Here is a 16,305-nt window from a genome sequence, read left to right on the forward strand (position 1 = left end):
GATACCTTCTTTTTCATTTGAGAAGGAATATCCCTCTATCCTTTGGTGGTGTTCAGTTAAACCTAGAGGAAAGTTTAAATGGTGAAAAGAAGAGACTGCGTACTCATTTTGTCTCCTTGTGGCAACACGACTGGTCTTCTTCTTCTTCGGTCAGCTCTGTAACAAGAGAATTTTTTCCTGAGGTGAAAGAGTTTCTCAAAAAGGATCTACTCTGGATGTCACCGAGACTGTATGGAATGTTTCTTCTAACAGAACATGGTAGTTTAAATAAGGTCTCTCTGACACTCCTCTGTCTTTGTGGAGCTGTTGAATCTGCTGACCACATTCTCTTTGATTGTCCATCTTATTGTGATCTTAGGACTGAACTGGAGTCATCAGTTCCAAACTTTTCCACGGCTGTGAAAAGGGCCTTGGTGAAATCAGAAAATGTTTTTATCATCATAAACTCATTTGCCGGCAGAGCTTTCAAAAGAAGAGAGTTTCTGCATCAATCCTTAATTGAATGAGAACTCCACGATTATACTGAACTCTGATAACACAAGTTGTTCCCAACATGAATCTTCATGATACACTTACTGCTCGTGTTTCTCAGCTCAGAATCTAGTAGATAGCGTCTTTTGTCCTGTTTACACTGTGCACTTTGATCCGGTATGCACTTTTGCTCTCAGTAGAACAGATTGTTATTATGGAAATGATGTGCTTGTGAACTTTCACCTTGTTTGGAAGCTACAGGTGCTTGGCTTATGAACTTTCATCTAGTCTGGAAATCACAAGAAAGTCTGTTGTACAATTGATAATTGTTGGAATATTGCAAATATTCTACCATATCTGTTATAAATTATGTAATTTTTTATAGTGTAAATATTGTATTGTTGTTGTTGTTCATTTTGGTCTTAACTTACTGCTTGGGAAACTCGTGCTTGTGAACTTTCACCTTGTTGGAAGCCAGAGGAATGTGGTGTATTTGTAATTGTTATTGGTCCCTGAGAGCTGAACTTAATGTATATTTGTATAGTGTATACTGTATATATTGTTTGTTTGGTCTAGCTTATGCCCTGACTGGATTAAGTGTCAAATATGTGTAATCATTAATGTCTGCTTTCTTATGAACTTTCATTCTGTAAGACATAATTGAGTCTTTTATTTGTGAACTTTCACTTCTAGAAGTTGCAAGTCGACTGTGAAGATTCAATTTTAAATTTCTGGATATTAGTTGGACGTTGATGTAGTTCCTCTGCTGTCACTTAATCCTAAGGTCAATCATTCTTTGGTTTAGTAACTTATTCTGCTGGTAATGTCACTGTTATTATTACTGTAGCCTTATGCCTTTTGTGTAAGGTTTGAGTGTGGTATATGCATAGTGTAAACTAATTAATTGTGCTGTATATGTTTTGATAATGTATTTGACAGTTATGTTTAATTAGCTTTGATGTTCTGATGTCTAATCACACAGAGTGTTGTGATAAAGTTGTTATTGAGATTTGAGTAATATACTCTATTTTTAACTTCTTGCTCTACCTTGTGTGTTTGACCTGAAGATGTATTTAAATATATTTTAGCCATTCTACTGTCCATCTGGCTAGTTAAGTTGTTACTTAAGATGATCTTTCTTGTATTTTATGAGTGTTAACCTATTAGAAACTGTATATAGAACTACAGATATTATTGATTTTTCTGTAGATAATTTTGTGTAGTTACATAGTTACTCTGCTATCTCCACTCCGTAGCCGAGTGGGCAGGAGCGGGAGTACAGTAGCACACGCTCTTTGAGTAGACCGGGGTTCGAGCCCCTGACTGCTGAATACGGTCGATCTGCCAACCCGCACTGGACCAGCGTGGCAGATTATATTCCCTCAGCATGAATTGTTGAGGAGGCTTCCATCCTGCAGTGGGTTGATAATAGCTGCACTTTACTTTTTACTTTTTTTTCTGCTATCTCCACATGATGTTAAACTGCAGCTAATGGGGGGAAACTCTGGGGTCCGCCAATCGACAAATGAATAAAATGAACATACTATTTTCATGGTAGATATTTTTGCTCCTTTAAAATGACTAATTTTTCATAACTGACTCTTTCTCTTGCAACTTGGGCAATGCAAAAAAAAAAAAAAGCTTGTTCAGCTAGTAAGGTTGGTGGACATACACTTTTCTGCATCATCATGCACTTCTTGATGATTTTTTTATTTATGCTTCGGTTGTCCTTTGAAATTAAAACCATATGGCATAAGAAATTCATGATTCCCAACAAAGAACATTCACAATCCACTAAATTATTAAACAAAATAAACTCAATTGCACAGAGACAAAAATTACAAAAACACCTACACATAGAAAAGGATTCAAGCAGTGCACCAATTGCCTGTGACAGTGGACATTGAAGATTAGTTATAATCCCATTAACCCTGGAAATGGGCATCAGAGATCATGACATAATCCAGTAATCACTGCAATGAGCATCAGAGATAAAGGCCAACACTGGAGCAGGGAATTAATATCTGCCTTTTCTGAATGTCAGTCATAAAAAAAAAATAGTCTCAGTTTAATCAAATATTCTGGGGTGAAATTCATACAAATTACTTTTGAAGTTTGCCTAGTCATAAAATGTATGATTTATAAAGAAAGAAAGAAAGAAAGAAAAACTATATGAAAATCATGAAGAAAATAAAAATATTGCCATAAGCAATCCACTTGTTTCAGCATGAAAATTAAAGAGAATAAATTATAAACAAAAAAAATTAAAAAAAAAAAAAATCTGCCCCATGGTCTGAACAAATCCTTTCAAAAGCAACGTCACTGACAAATGACTGCCTTTTGATTGGGAATCAGTAACACCATCATTTGCCGTCCACTGCCTCCACCCAGTAAGCAAAACCCCATTCACAATACTTAACATCACCCAGTTCGATTCATGATTTTTTCTCAACTTTCTGAGTTTATTCCTGAGGTCATTTCCAGCAAAAAATGTCGCAGAAACAAAGGTCCAATTCTTAACAGTACCCCTCAGCACAGGTAAACATCCTGACTCAGTTGTGAATTAAGTGTGCAGTTTGCATCAGTTCATGGATATTGTCCTTCATTCAACATTTACCATTCAAAATTTGGTGGATCAATACATTTTGCATTTGCATTTTTTTTTTCTGGTACACCGTTTTGTTCATTTTCACAAATAAAGTTCTCAGACTTTGAAGTCTGGAATAAACTGCTGACAATTAACTGGAAAAAGAATGATAGAAATACAGTACACTTTTGTTGACAACAACAACACACATACATTAACATGTATTGTAAATAAATTATCAAAAATTATTTATTCAAATCATTCTTTACTTCAAACACCCACAACTCCATAACCTTTGAGAGTCACTTAATAAAAATAAATGTAACAATTTGCTCACATCTTCTTTTTAACAGTCAGGTAACAATAATTCCATGAACACTGCATACTGGATCAATGTTTATATGACTTTTTCACTAGAAATGATGTCGGGAATAAGCTCTAAGTTAAGACATGAATTTGCCAATCATCCTGCATATATGTTACATTCCTCAACCTCCTCCCAGCTCCTAATTTAGTATTACTAGTAGAAAATGATGCAAGGAAGAAAGCTTATCCAGCATCAGCCAAAAAAAGAAAAAAATTTCATCTGTACATCCCTCTAACAAAGTATTCAATTCTTCCTTGAATTTTGTGTCAAAATTCCAGCTCCTTTGTTACTGACACAGTAGCTAATGAAATTGCTCCCCTTAACAAATCCATGTTGCAATTGCTGTGTAACTGCATTTCTGTCAAGATGATCCTACATTATTTCTTTGACTGCTGACTCCATTTTTTCCCCTGGAGCAGAAGCCATACCCATAGGTCTACAGTTACTTTTCCCCTTGATCCCCCTTTATAAATAGGAGAGATATTTGCATATCTACAATCTTTAAGGACTACCCCTGAATGTTATTGGGTAAATTCTGTTAGCCCCCCCAGGTGCCTTATTTACTTTTAGCTTCAATAATTTCATTTTCACTGTCTTCTCAATTATCTCAAAATCACTTGTGTCTAATAAAGCTTTCTCTTAAATCTTTACATAGATAACTACCAAATTCTTGGTAAATTTGTAGAACCCTGTATACACACATTCTTCTCCAACATGTATTGGGATTATAGTTGGCAGCCATCTGGCTTTTGGCCAGACAGTCCAATTTTCAACTGAAATGTCCAGTTTATACCGTCAGCTTGAACCTGGTGCACCCCCAAGGCAGAATGCGCTGGTCCCACAGGAACTATTAGTTGTTGGTGACTCTATTGTCAGGGAAACGGGGAACATGCTATGTAAAAAGGACAGGTGGAACAGGACCAGGGTATGTCTGCCAGGGGCAAAGGTTGATGACGTTGTAGAGCAGATATCATCTTTCAAGGGCACAAAAGGTGATATAGTTGTACACGTTGGCACTAATGATATTAAGAGTAGGAGACCGGCAGAATTACTCAACAAGTACAGGTCACTGTTGAAAAAAAGCCGAGAATTAGGGTTGAATTTAAAAGTGTCTGCAATTCTGCTCAGACACGATAGGAGGGAGTATATGATGAGAGCCTAGTCGATCAATTCGGCCCTGGAAAGATTGTGCAAGGCTCAAGGGGTAGAATTTTTTTCGGCCTGGACTGTACTTGTTAACAGGAGAGATTGCTTCTACAGGGATGGGATACACTTAAATAGAAAGGGTGCAAGAATATTTGCTGATGCTATCGAGGCAGTGTTAGGTGGGTCGGAAAACTGCTAGCTTGGGGGGATACAAAGACTAATAGTTTAACAGTAACCGCAGGCAGAGGTGAAGGTGATTCTTGCACAACTTCTATTAGAATAAGAAGCGACCTGGAGCGAGGGGTGTTGAGGGTTTCAGGGACGGATGGCAGTCATCCTGGAATAGTTGGGTATATGGGATGTGTTAGGGTAACAAGGAATAGGCATAGGAGCATGTATGCTTGCATATATACCAATGCTAGAAGTATAGTAAATAAATTTGATGAATTTGAAGTGTTGGTCAAGACATCAAAGGCAGATATTGTTGGGATAGCAGAGACGTGGTGTCACAAAGATATAAGGAATGCAGAACTGGAATTTGGGGAGTACAATGTGTACAGAAAGGATAGACAGGACAGAAAGGGAGGAGGTGTTATGCTGTTAATTAAGAAAAACATAAAATCAAAAGAAGTGCATCCAGTTGATATAGATGGACAGTGCACTGTTGAGTCAGTTTGGTGTGACATAAGCACTGCAAAAGCAAAAATAAGAGTAGGAGTGTGTTATAGGCCTAATGACTCGAATGAGTACAATGAACAATTGTACAGAGAAATAGAGTGGGCCAGTAAATCAGAATGTCTTATAATGGGGGATTTTAACTTCCCAGATATTGACTGGAACTTGTGGGTTGGTCACTCACACACTAGTCAGACTTTTGTGGATTTATTGGATGATTGTTTTCTGCAGCAGCATGTTCGAGAGGCAACCAGAGAAAGTAATACTCTTGATCTGGTTATCAGCAGTGATCATTCGTGTATTAAGAATTTGTAGATAAAGGAACCACTAGGTGGCAGTGATCACAGTGTGCTGAAGTGGGATTTACTCAAAGAGGTAACTACCGTCAGGGGTAAAGGAAAGGGTTTTTGCTTCCGTAAAGGGGAGTACAGTGGTCTCAGACAGTTTTTAAATTCTGTACAGTGGGATCGACTGACGATGTTACAAACAGTAAATTCTAAGTGGGAAGCATTCAAGGAATTAATCGTGGAAGCTACTAGACTTTTCATACCGATGAAGAAATATTGTTCAAGGTTTAGGCCTAAATGGTTATCAAATGAACTAATGAGACTCGTGACAGAGAAGAAAAATGCATGGGATGCATATAAATTATCAGGCGACGCAGAAGCCTGTAGCAGATATAAGCTAGTCTGTAATCAGGTCACAAAGGAGGTTCGGCAGGCAAAGGCGGATTACGAGAAATCTTTGGCAAAAGATGCTAAGAAAAACAGCAAGGATTTCTTTACTTATATAAACTCTAAAAGGAAGGGGCTGAATATGATTGGTCCACTTGACATCGATGGTTCGACTGTTGATGATCCTGCTCAGATAGCAAACAAACTGAATGAGTATTTTGCATCTACATTCACACGTGAGGAATCATTACAGTTTGAAAATGGAAGAAGGTTATCAAATTGTAGCAGTGTGCTTAATGATTTTGTAATAACTGAGAGCAAAGTGGAGGAGAAATTGTTGAAGTTAAACATAAGAAAGGCACCTGGGGCGGATGGGATCTATCCAGTTATATTAAAGGAGGCGGCAAAGCAACTAAGCAAACCCTTAGCCATAATTATGAGAGCATCCTTGGATTCAGGGGAGGTTCCCACGGACTGGAGATGTGCAAATGTATCCCCAATTCACAAAGGAGGTTCGAAGGGTGACACGAATAATTACAGACCAGTTAGTTTAACTTCTGTTCCGGGTAAAATAATGGAGTCACTGGTTAAAGATGCATTGCAGGATCATCTAGACAAGACTGCAGCAATAATTCAGACACAGCATGGGTTTGTTAAGGGAAAGTCTTGTCTGACAAATTTGATTGGTTATTATGATGTGGTCACAAAGGAACTGGATGCAAAAAATAATTTTGATATCATATACTTGGATTTCAGGAAAGCCTTTGACACTGTTGCGCATGGAAGACTACTGTACAAATTGGAGCAGAATGGTACTAAGGGTAAGTTGCTACAATGGATAAAAGGATGGTTAAGTGGGAGAAGACAGAGGGTGGTAATCAATGGGTGCTGCTCTTCGTGGACTAATGTTATTAGTGGAGTCCCACAGGGTTCGGTGTTGGGTCCACTGTTGTTTTGTATATTTATCAATGATATTGATGAAGGTATATCAGGCTTAATGTCGAAGTTTGCAGATGACACGAAGGTTGGCAGGGTTGTTAATGACAGTAATGGCAGTGTGCTACTGCAACAGGATCTAGATAATTTGGGCAGATGGGCTAAGAAGTGGCAACTGAAGTTTAACCTTGACAAATGCAAAGTACTGCATATGGGTAGAAGTAACTCCAGAGAAACGTACCAACTGTGTGGTACTACACTTAAGGTGGTAGAAAATGAAAAAGACCTGGGAGTAATTGTGCAGTCAGATATGAAGTTTTCTGAGCAATGTAGACAGGCTGCTAGGGCAGGTCATGGGGTTTTGTCAATGATATATAGGAATTTTGCTAGCAGGGAAAAGGAGGTGATTGTCCCTCTGTATAAGGCAATGGTCAGGCCACGCCTTGAGTACTGCGTACAGGTCTGGAGGCCTCATTTTAGGAAGGATGTAGATTTGCTTGAGCGTGTACAGAGAAGAGCAACACGATTGGTGAGGGGAATGAAGGGATCCTCTTACCAAGAGAGGCTTAAGTTCTGCAAATTGCAGTGGCTGGAGACTAGGCACCTGCGCGGTGATCTGATTGAGGTCTATAAGGCCTTGAATGGGTTGAGCACGCTGAATTCTGATGGGATCCTCCCACTTGTTCAGAATACGAACCTACGGGGACATAAGTTCAAATTAAGAAAGGATAGATGTAGAATAGATGTGCGGAAATTTGCCTTTAGCCAGCGGGTGGTTAATTGCTGGAACAAACTTCCATCTGTCGTTGTGGAAGTTGATAGGTTAAATAAATTTAAGGAGGAACTGGACAGGCAATTGGAGGGTATGGTGTGATTTTTTTTTTTTTTTTTTTTTTGGCTGATGCTGCATAAGCTCCTACACTTGCTTTCTTGCATCAAGTGCCACTACTACTACTACTACTACTACATTACTGCTGCAAGCAGGAATTTCCCTTCTATTTAGAAAGTAGTCAGTATATTACATATATGTAGTCTGTAAGATTCCCAGAATACAGAATAAGACTGGTTTTTAAGAATAATTTCAGCCAATAAAAAATTCATATCAAAAATGTAACTGTTGTTTATTATTTTGGCATTTTGAATAGATCAATCTTTGTTCTCCTTGATATATTATATATATGTATAGCATAAGTAACAAAAATAACTATGAATACAAATATTTATCATTTTTTAATACAGCTTTAGGCAACATTAACAGAGCAAACGAAAACAGACCAACACAGTTCTAGGTATGAGAAGCATATCAAAATCCTAGTTATCAAAAAAAAACACGTAAGATCGAGGGTATTTCATAATTGATTTAAAATGCACTTTAATCTGTAGTATAAGAGGAACAGGGGCTCACATCTGGTGAGTATGGGCTTGGCACACCCAGGGTCCTGAGCTGGATATCATCATTCTTCTCTTTCTTGGTGTTTCCCTTCTATTTTTGTTTGTCTGTCTGTCTGTCTGTCTGTCTGTCTGTCTCTCTCTCTCTCTCTCTCTCTCTCTCTCTCTCTCTCTCTCACAGGATAACTCAGGAATTTATTTTGTCTGGTGCAGCATAAACCTCAGGCTTCCTTGCACCATATGGCTAATAATAATAATAATAATAATAAAGAAGGAAAAAATTGCAGTAATTTGCATTTGTGATTTAAACATTATGTACTACACATGCTAATGCAGCTTTAAAATAATTGCCAATGTTTTTCTGTTAATTTTGCTTTTTTTTTTTTTTTTTTTTGCTGAAAAATAATGTATATTTTTTAAACATTGATTGGCTAGCATTCAATTCTTTGCTTTGGCACTTTTAATAGCAATCTGAAGGGTGTTAAATGTTCACTTGCTGTTGACTTTTGTGGTATATATTCATTATGTTCCTCTTTATTTCAAGGTTCTGTCTGAATTCGGATTAAAAGTGATAAACTGGACTGTTATGAAAATAAACTACAGCTGGCATGCAGTTCATACTTTGCCTCTACAAGAATTTTATGCAAAGTAGTTAAAAAAATCCAAAACATTTGTTATTACAGTTTAATGAACTGTATATAAAAACCTCTGTTTATGGAAAATTAAATCAAAGGACTATAAAAATAAAAATTTAAAGAAAAAGGTGCAAAAACTTCAGAATAAAATATCTACAAAATTCCTGCGCATAAAGTTTTATTTACAGTGATTCGTGTAGTAATGATTCTGGACCTTTTTGCCCACTGTAAAGTGTTCAAGCATCATATGGAAGTGCCTAACATTATACTGAAATGACAAGGACAAGATTTACTCCTTTTTGTCTTAATCACAATGTAAGTGGAATCATAATTTTTGTATATTCCATGTCATTGTTTTGTTACTTACACATAAATATTAAAATCTCAATTTCTTTGAGAGATATTAGGGGGAAAAATAAAGGCAAAAAATAGATATATAAATTTCAGATGTATTCAGATAACTAAATTTCCACCATATTTTTCAAAATGCACTTTAGAAGTTACTGCTGAAATTGTAATAACTTATTTGCATAATATATTCTTTCAGATATTTCTAAACATGTCAACAACAGGTTTAGGCAACCTGCATTGGCTAAAAACAATCTAATCCACTTTAAAATATAATAACTAGTAGTTGAAAATTATATTGTTTTAAATTTTAAAAACATCTACTTTGAAGTAATTGATGTGAATACACAAAATCAGATTTAGAAAAATGAAACTGATCTCTGTTTGGTTTCTCTGAAATGTAAAATTGGCAACACTAATTGGAATACTACAGGGAAAAACTCAGTTAAAAATAAAAAAATAAAAAGTTTTTAATAGAGTAAACCTATGTGGGCTTTAATGACATCAATAACTGAGACATACTTTCAAGAAGTTTTGGTGTATGAAGGCAGGATTCATGCCTTCCCCCAAATGAGAACTAGCTCTTGCTAGTTCTCTACTTGCACACTAGTGCATTTTGTACTGATTGTGAAGATATATACGACCCTTTCTCACCTTCAATGTCCCACTGAGTGGGCATGCCTTATGTCTTACTTCTACATACTGGCCATCTGATCCTTGGAATTATTCCCATGGGTTAGGCATTCTAATATCTGTTGGAGGATAGCTTGTTGGGTATGCATGTATGTTTGTTCATGTGCACACAAAGTTTAAATAAATAAAGAATCACTACTGATTATCAGTAGTGATTCTTCATGCATTAAGAATCTGCAGATAAAGGAAACACTAGGTGGCAATGATCACAGTGTGCTAAAGTGGGATTTACTCAAAGAGATAACTACCATCGAGGGTAAAGGGAGCGGTTTTTGCTTTCGTAAAGGTGACTATGGTGGTTTGAGACAGTAATTAAATTCTATACGGTGGAACCAACTGAAGATGTTACCAACAGCAAATTCAAAATGGGGAAGCATTCAAATAATTAATCTTGTAAGCTTCTAGACTTTTCATACCAACTAAGAAATATTGTTCAAGATTTAGGCCTAAATGGAGGTCAGATAAACCAATCAGACATGTGAAAGAGAAGAAAAATGTATGGGATACATATAAAATGACAGGTGACACAGAAGCCTATGATAGATATAAGCTGGTCTCTAACCAAGTCATAAAGAAGGTTAGGCAGGCGAAAGCAGATTACGAGAAATCTTTGGCAAAGGATGCAAAGAAAAACAACAAAGAGTTCTTTACTTATGTAAACTCTAGAAGGAAGGGGATGAATCAGATTGGTCCACTTGATACCAATGATTCAACTGTTGATGATCCTGCTCAGGTAGCTAACAAACTAAATGAATATTTTGCATCTACATTCACACATGAAGAGTTATTCGGGGAGGGGAATGCCAGAGGTGTATTAAACTCTGGCGTAAGCTAGATAATCTTGTAATAACTGAAAGTAAAGTGGAGGAGATATTCTTGAAGATAAACATAAGAAAGGCACCTGGGTGGATGGAATCTATCCAGTTATATTAAAAGGAGGTGACAAAGGAAGTAAGAAAACCCTTAGCCATAATTATGAGAGCTTCCCGGGACTCAGGGGAGGTATCCATGGCTTGGAGATGTGCAAATGTGACCCCAATCCACAAAGGAGGAGGATCAAAGAGAGAGACAGGTAATTACAGACCACTTAGTTTAACTTCTGTTCCAGGGAAATTAATGTAGGTACTGGTTAAAGTAGTACTGCAGGATCATCTAGACAAGACTTCAGTTATAGCTCGGACATAGAATAGGTTTGTTAAGGGGAAGTCTTGTCTGACCAATTTGATTGGATACGATGATGTAGTCACAAAGGAACTGGATGCAAAGAATAACTTTGATATCATATATTTGGATCTTAGAAAGGCCTTTGATACTGTTGCACAAGGAAGACTGCTGCACAAATTGGAGCAGTGTGGCATTGGAGGCAAATTGCTGCTATGGATAAAGGGATGGATGAGTAGGAGAAGACAGAGTGGTAATCAATGGACACTGCGCATCGTGGACTAATGTTATTACTGGAGTCCCTCAGTGTTGGGTCCATTGTTGTTTTCTGTATTTATAAATGATATTGATGATGGTATATCAGGCTTAATGTCCAAGTTTGCAGACGGTACGAAGGTTGGCAGGATTGTTAAAGACACTAATGACAGCATGCTGCTGCGACAGGATCTAGAAAAGTTGGGCAGATGGGCTGAGATATGGCAAATGAAGTTTAACATTTACAAATGTACATATGGGAAGCAGTAACCTCAGAGTAACGTATCAACTCTGTGGTACTACACTGACAGTGGTAGAGAATGAAAAGAACCTGGGGGTAATTGTGCAGGCAGATATGAAGTTTTCTGAGCAGTGCAGACGATCTGCAAGAGTAGCTCATGGTGTCTTGTCAATGATATACAGGAATTTTTCTAGCAGGGATAAGAAGGTGATTATCCCCTTGTATAAGGCAATGGTCAGGCCTTGAGTACTGTATACAGGTCTGGAGGCCTCATTTTAAGAAGGATGTAGAGCTGTTGGAACGAGTACAAAGAAGGGCAACAAGATTAGTGAATGGAACAAATGGTTGCTCTTACGAAGAAAGGTTTAAGTTTTGCAAATTACAGTGTCTGGAGACTAGGCACCTGCGAGGTGATCTGATTGAGGTGTATAAAGCCTTGAATGGTTTGAGCATGCTCAATGTTGATGGGATTCGTCCTCTTGCTCATGAGAGGGCATAAATTCAAATTGAGGAAAGACAGTTGTACGACAGATGTGCAGAAGTTTGCCTTTAACCAGCGAGTGGTTGATTGCTGGAACAAACTTCCATCTGTCGTTGTAGAAGTCAATAGCTTAAATAGATTCAAGGCAGAACTTTACAAACATCTGGAGCGAGTGGATGGGTGAAATAAGGGTTTTTTTTTTGGTTTTTTTTTTGGCTGATGCTATGTAATCTTGCTTTCTTGCATCATGTGCCTTTGCTAATGCTAAATATGTAAATAAACAAAAATGAGCACTACCAATAGTGTACATGTTAAAATCAAATGTGGTCTATAATGTTTATAAACTGCATTTGATTTTGTATCTAATGTGGTCTATAATGTTTATATAACAGCTGACCAGTGGGTTCCATCCATTTATCAAGCAACCCATTGATCAATGGTAAAAGTAAAGTAAAGTAAAGTGCAGCCATTATCAACTCACTGCAGGATGGAAGCCTCCTCAACAATTCATGCTGAGGGAAACGGTCAATAATCTGCCACGCTGGTCCAGTTCGGGTTGGCAGATCGACCGTATTCAGCAGTCAGGGGCTTGAACCACTTGAACCAGATCGACCGTATTCAGCAGTCAGGGGCTTGAACCACGGTCTACTTAAAGAGCGTGTGCTACTGCACTCCCGCTCCTGACCACTCAGCTACGGAGGCCGATCAATGGTGTGGGAATGTAATTATCACAACAGTGCAGTTGCATGACATCAAGCTTTCTAGAACATCTTTTGGCTAAAATGCTGTTCAGCATACGATGGACGACTAAATGTGCAACTACACGGTTTTCTGTTTTTGTGTTGTCGAGGAGGAAGAGGTGCTTACTCTACATCACTCTTCATACATTCAGTATATTGTTCATGGTGTATCAGTGCGAATTTAATAGCTTCGGAATACAGGTGTTTTTATTGAAGATGTTCGATGAAATGAAAGAAAGCCGGCATGCAAGGGCTGATTAGTTGATTTTTTTGTTTTTAAGTTGTTTCTTAACGATTTGATGTTTTTTGTGTTAATTATATGAGTTGTTAGTATTAGGTTCTCTTTATATTAGCAGGGGAGTGGGGACAGCTGCCTCCAGAACCAAAAAAAAAAAAAAAGCATTTCTGTTGACATGCATGACCAATTCTGATTGTTAACGGTTGTGAAATCATCTAGTTAATGCTTGTGAAACTGTCTTTTGTGCCCATTCGGGCACAAAAGAAGGGGGTCCCCCAGAACAAAAAAAAGGTGACCGCCTTTCTGGTGACAAAATGGCCACATTATGTTCTGCCCATCAATTTTCTATAATTATAGCTTGCTTTAGTGTATGGCATCACTGTTATTATTATTATTATTAGCCATATGGTACAAGGAAGCCTGAGGCTTATGCTGCAGCAGCCAAAAAAAAATTTCCAAGTTACCCTGAGAGAGAGAGAGAGAGAGAGAGAGAGAGAGAGAGAGAGAGAGAGAGAGAGAGAGAGAGAGAGAGAGAGAGAGAGAGAGTAAAGGAGTCACCAAGAAAGAGAAAAATGATGATATCCAGCTCAGGACCCTGGGTGTGCCAAGCCCTCACCAGATGTGAGCCCCTGGGGTTCAGCGAATACTGTAGAAAGATCAGACCAGAGAAGAGGAAACGTGATAGGCCTTATCGAACAGAAGAAGAAAGCTCAGTGTAAAACTCACATATATGAAAAAAAAAAAAGAAACCTAAAAATGTTTATAGTTGCTGGGGTGTGGGGGCTGCACACAAAAGCAGATTTTGGGGAAGACTAAAAAAAAAAATGTTAAAATGTCTGGCCATCCACTTCCTCTGATTACAGCTTATAGAAACGGCATGTGGTTTGTTTGTACCAGTCACTCTTGGTGCTACTCCTCACCTTCGCCAAAGGTAAGTCACACAGTTTCACTCTTAGTCATCCATCATATGCTTATCTGCATTTTTACCAATATTTGTTTTGGCACCTTGCATCCAGACCATTTCTGCAATGCAAACAGACATTCAGATAAAAATATCCAAATGGGCTTGTGCCAACCCAGAATATTTTTATCAGTGGCATGCATGCAAAAAACAGTGGATATATACCTACAAGAGTAAAGGGGACACCTCCAGAACATTCTGTAAATTTTGATTAAATTTTGCATTCATTTTTAATGAAAATTTTGTAATTTTTTAACTTGGGTTGAACTTTAATTAGATTGTTCAAACTGTGTAGCGCTTCAATTATATTGTACTTTAATTGGATAACCCTGTGTGTGATACCAGTTTATGACGGGTTCCATGATATAATGAAAAAAAAAATTAAATTTAAGTGTCCAGCTTGACTACAAAAAAAATCGAGACAAATGGATTCTAAACTGTATATGCAATATAAATATTGTGCATACAATTTACGTTTGTCAATACAGAAATATACACAATCTCCCAAATAGTGGTACTCACCTTCTTCGAAGACTTCCTAGCCGTTACTCTGCATAACTTCCGTTTCTTGCTTTCACTAAGAAATTTCAGGTAATCAAAGTTATTCTGAAAAGTTGATGGCATTTGAACGGCCCGCCTCTTTAGCCGAAGGGTAGGAGCCATGATTTCCGTTAGTTTCTCAAATGGATAAAACCAGGATTTCTTTGGGTATCACAACTATTTCATACTAACTGTCCACAAGTCACAAAAAAGCAGTTTTTTGTTTTATAACGCAGTGAACGAATTGCATATTTCTGGAAACAGTTTGCAAGATTTGATTTTGCCCAGTCCTCCCTACTTTTTTTTTTTTTTTTTCTTTTTCTACTTACCCAAACTTCCCAGCACACTCAATTAAGGCAATGACCTAAACATATACTCCGTGACACTTACACAGCAATGAGGAAAAAACTATAAACTGCCCCTGGTGGCAAAGGGAGCCTTTCAAAACAATTTCTGTCCTAAATCTTTAAATTCGAATTGTACCGCGATAAAGTGAAACTTTAGAGACGTGATGTTCCGGAACAACCAATCAAGTCCGAATAAAATCCGATTGACGAATCAGATCCACTTCCATACCTACTATTTAAGGACAGTTCACAGTCCGTCACTATTACCTCCGACAGGGGAACTAATTATTATTATTATTGTTGTTCCTCTTATATTATTTCTCCCTGATTGGGGGATTCCACTCCGTCACGGGTACTGCTACCAAGTACAAAGGGTGGTTGTAATGTCTGGTGTTACTGCTGGTCGAGGAAATCTCTGACTATCCTACAGGTGTTCAGGATTGCGACTTTCTGGAGTACTTTGTAGGTGTTCTCTAGGAAACCTATTGCTGCTAGGCTGCTGTGTACAGTCTTTGGTACCAAACCGTGGTGACGCGATGATTGGGATGGTTGATACTTCTTGCATATGCCACATCTCCTTGATCTCTTATCTCAGGTTCGTGTACTTCCTAATTTTTTCCTCATGGGTTTTCTGGACATTGCTAATGTTCGACACCGGTATGTCAATCAGGTAGGTAAATTTTTTTATCCAGAAGGGTTATGTCCTTTCTGTCCAGAAGGGTTATGTCCGGTCTGTTGTGCGGGATGATTTTATCTGTTATTATGGCGCGGTCCCAGTACAGCTTGTCGGTTCGGATCTCTAGTACTATCTGGGGTTCGTACTTGTAGTACAGTACACTTTCTTTGGTCAAGTGGTATTTCCTCGCTAGCTTCTGATGTATTCTCCCGACTACATGGTCGTGGCTATGAGTGTACTCAGTCTGGGTGATCACATTGCACCCCGCGGTGATGTGTTGGATCGTTTCTTAGGCTGGCATCGTCAACATGTGTCATCTGACATTCCGGGCTCCTTTGCGATGTATTTTCTATAGAATCTGGTGTTGATTCCCTGGTCTTGGATGGCGAGCATGAATCCTTCAGTCTCGGAGAAGAGCGTCCCGCTTGTGAGCCATGCATTAGAAGCAATGTCATCGATGTGATCTTGATGGAGGTCATTGTAGTGTCTTCCATGGAGTGTCTTCTTTGCCAACTTCCTAACTTCGTTTCTTGTACTGTCTGGGCGGCAGAGGGTTCCTCGCTTAGGTACTGGAGGGTATACCACTTATCTATCTTCCTAATGAGGAAGATAGATAGCCTGGTAGAGTGGTGCTGTGTAATTCTCGAAGTAATCCTTCAGATTAACTATCGGTGTTTCCTGTTGCTCTATCAGGCCCCTTCCACCCTCTTTCCGAGTTATTGTTAGTCTCTCCACTGCTGACTT

At 38.2% G+C, this 16,305-nt stretch overlaps 1 protein-coding gene across 1 annotated transcript in view; it reads right to left on the reverse strand.

The window, feature by feature from the left end:
• LOC150078345 (rhotekin-2-like) overlaps positions 1-14,745 on the reverse strand; it is a 322,298-nt gene extending 307,553 nt beyond the window's left edge. The window contains exon 1 of the mRNA XM_090385333.1: positions 14,521-14,745. Coding sequence (XP_090241459.1) covers positions 14,521-14,661 — 141 coding nt within the window. The 5' untranslated portion in view covers positions 14,662-14,745. The remainder of the gene's footprint in view (positions 1-14,520) is intronic.
• Between the last annotated feature and the right edge of the window lie 1,560 nt (positions 14,746-16,305).

Source organism: Mastigoproctus giganteus, chromosome 11, assembly GCF_048544385.1.
Source record: "Mastigoproctus giganteus isolate SK-2022 chromosome 11, ASM4854438v1, whole genome shotgun sequence".
Classification (NCBI taxonomy): Eukaryota; Metazoa; Arthropoda; class Arachnida; order Uropygi; family Thelyphonidae; genus Mastigoproctus; species Mastigoproctus giganteus.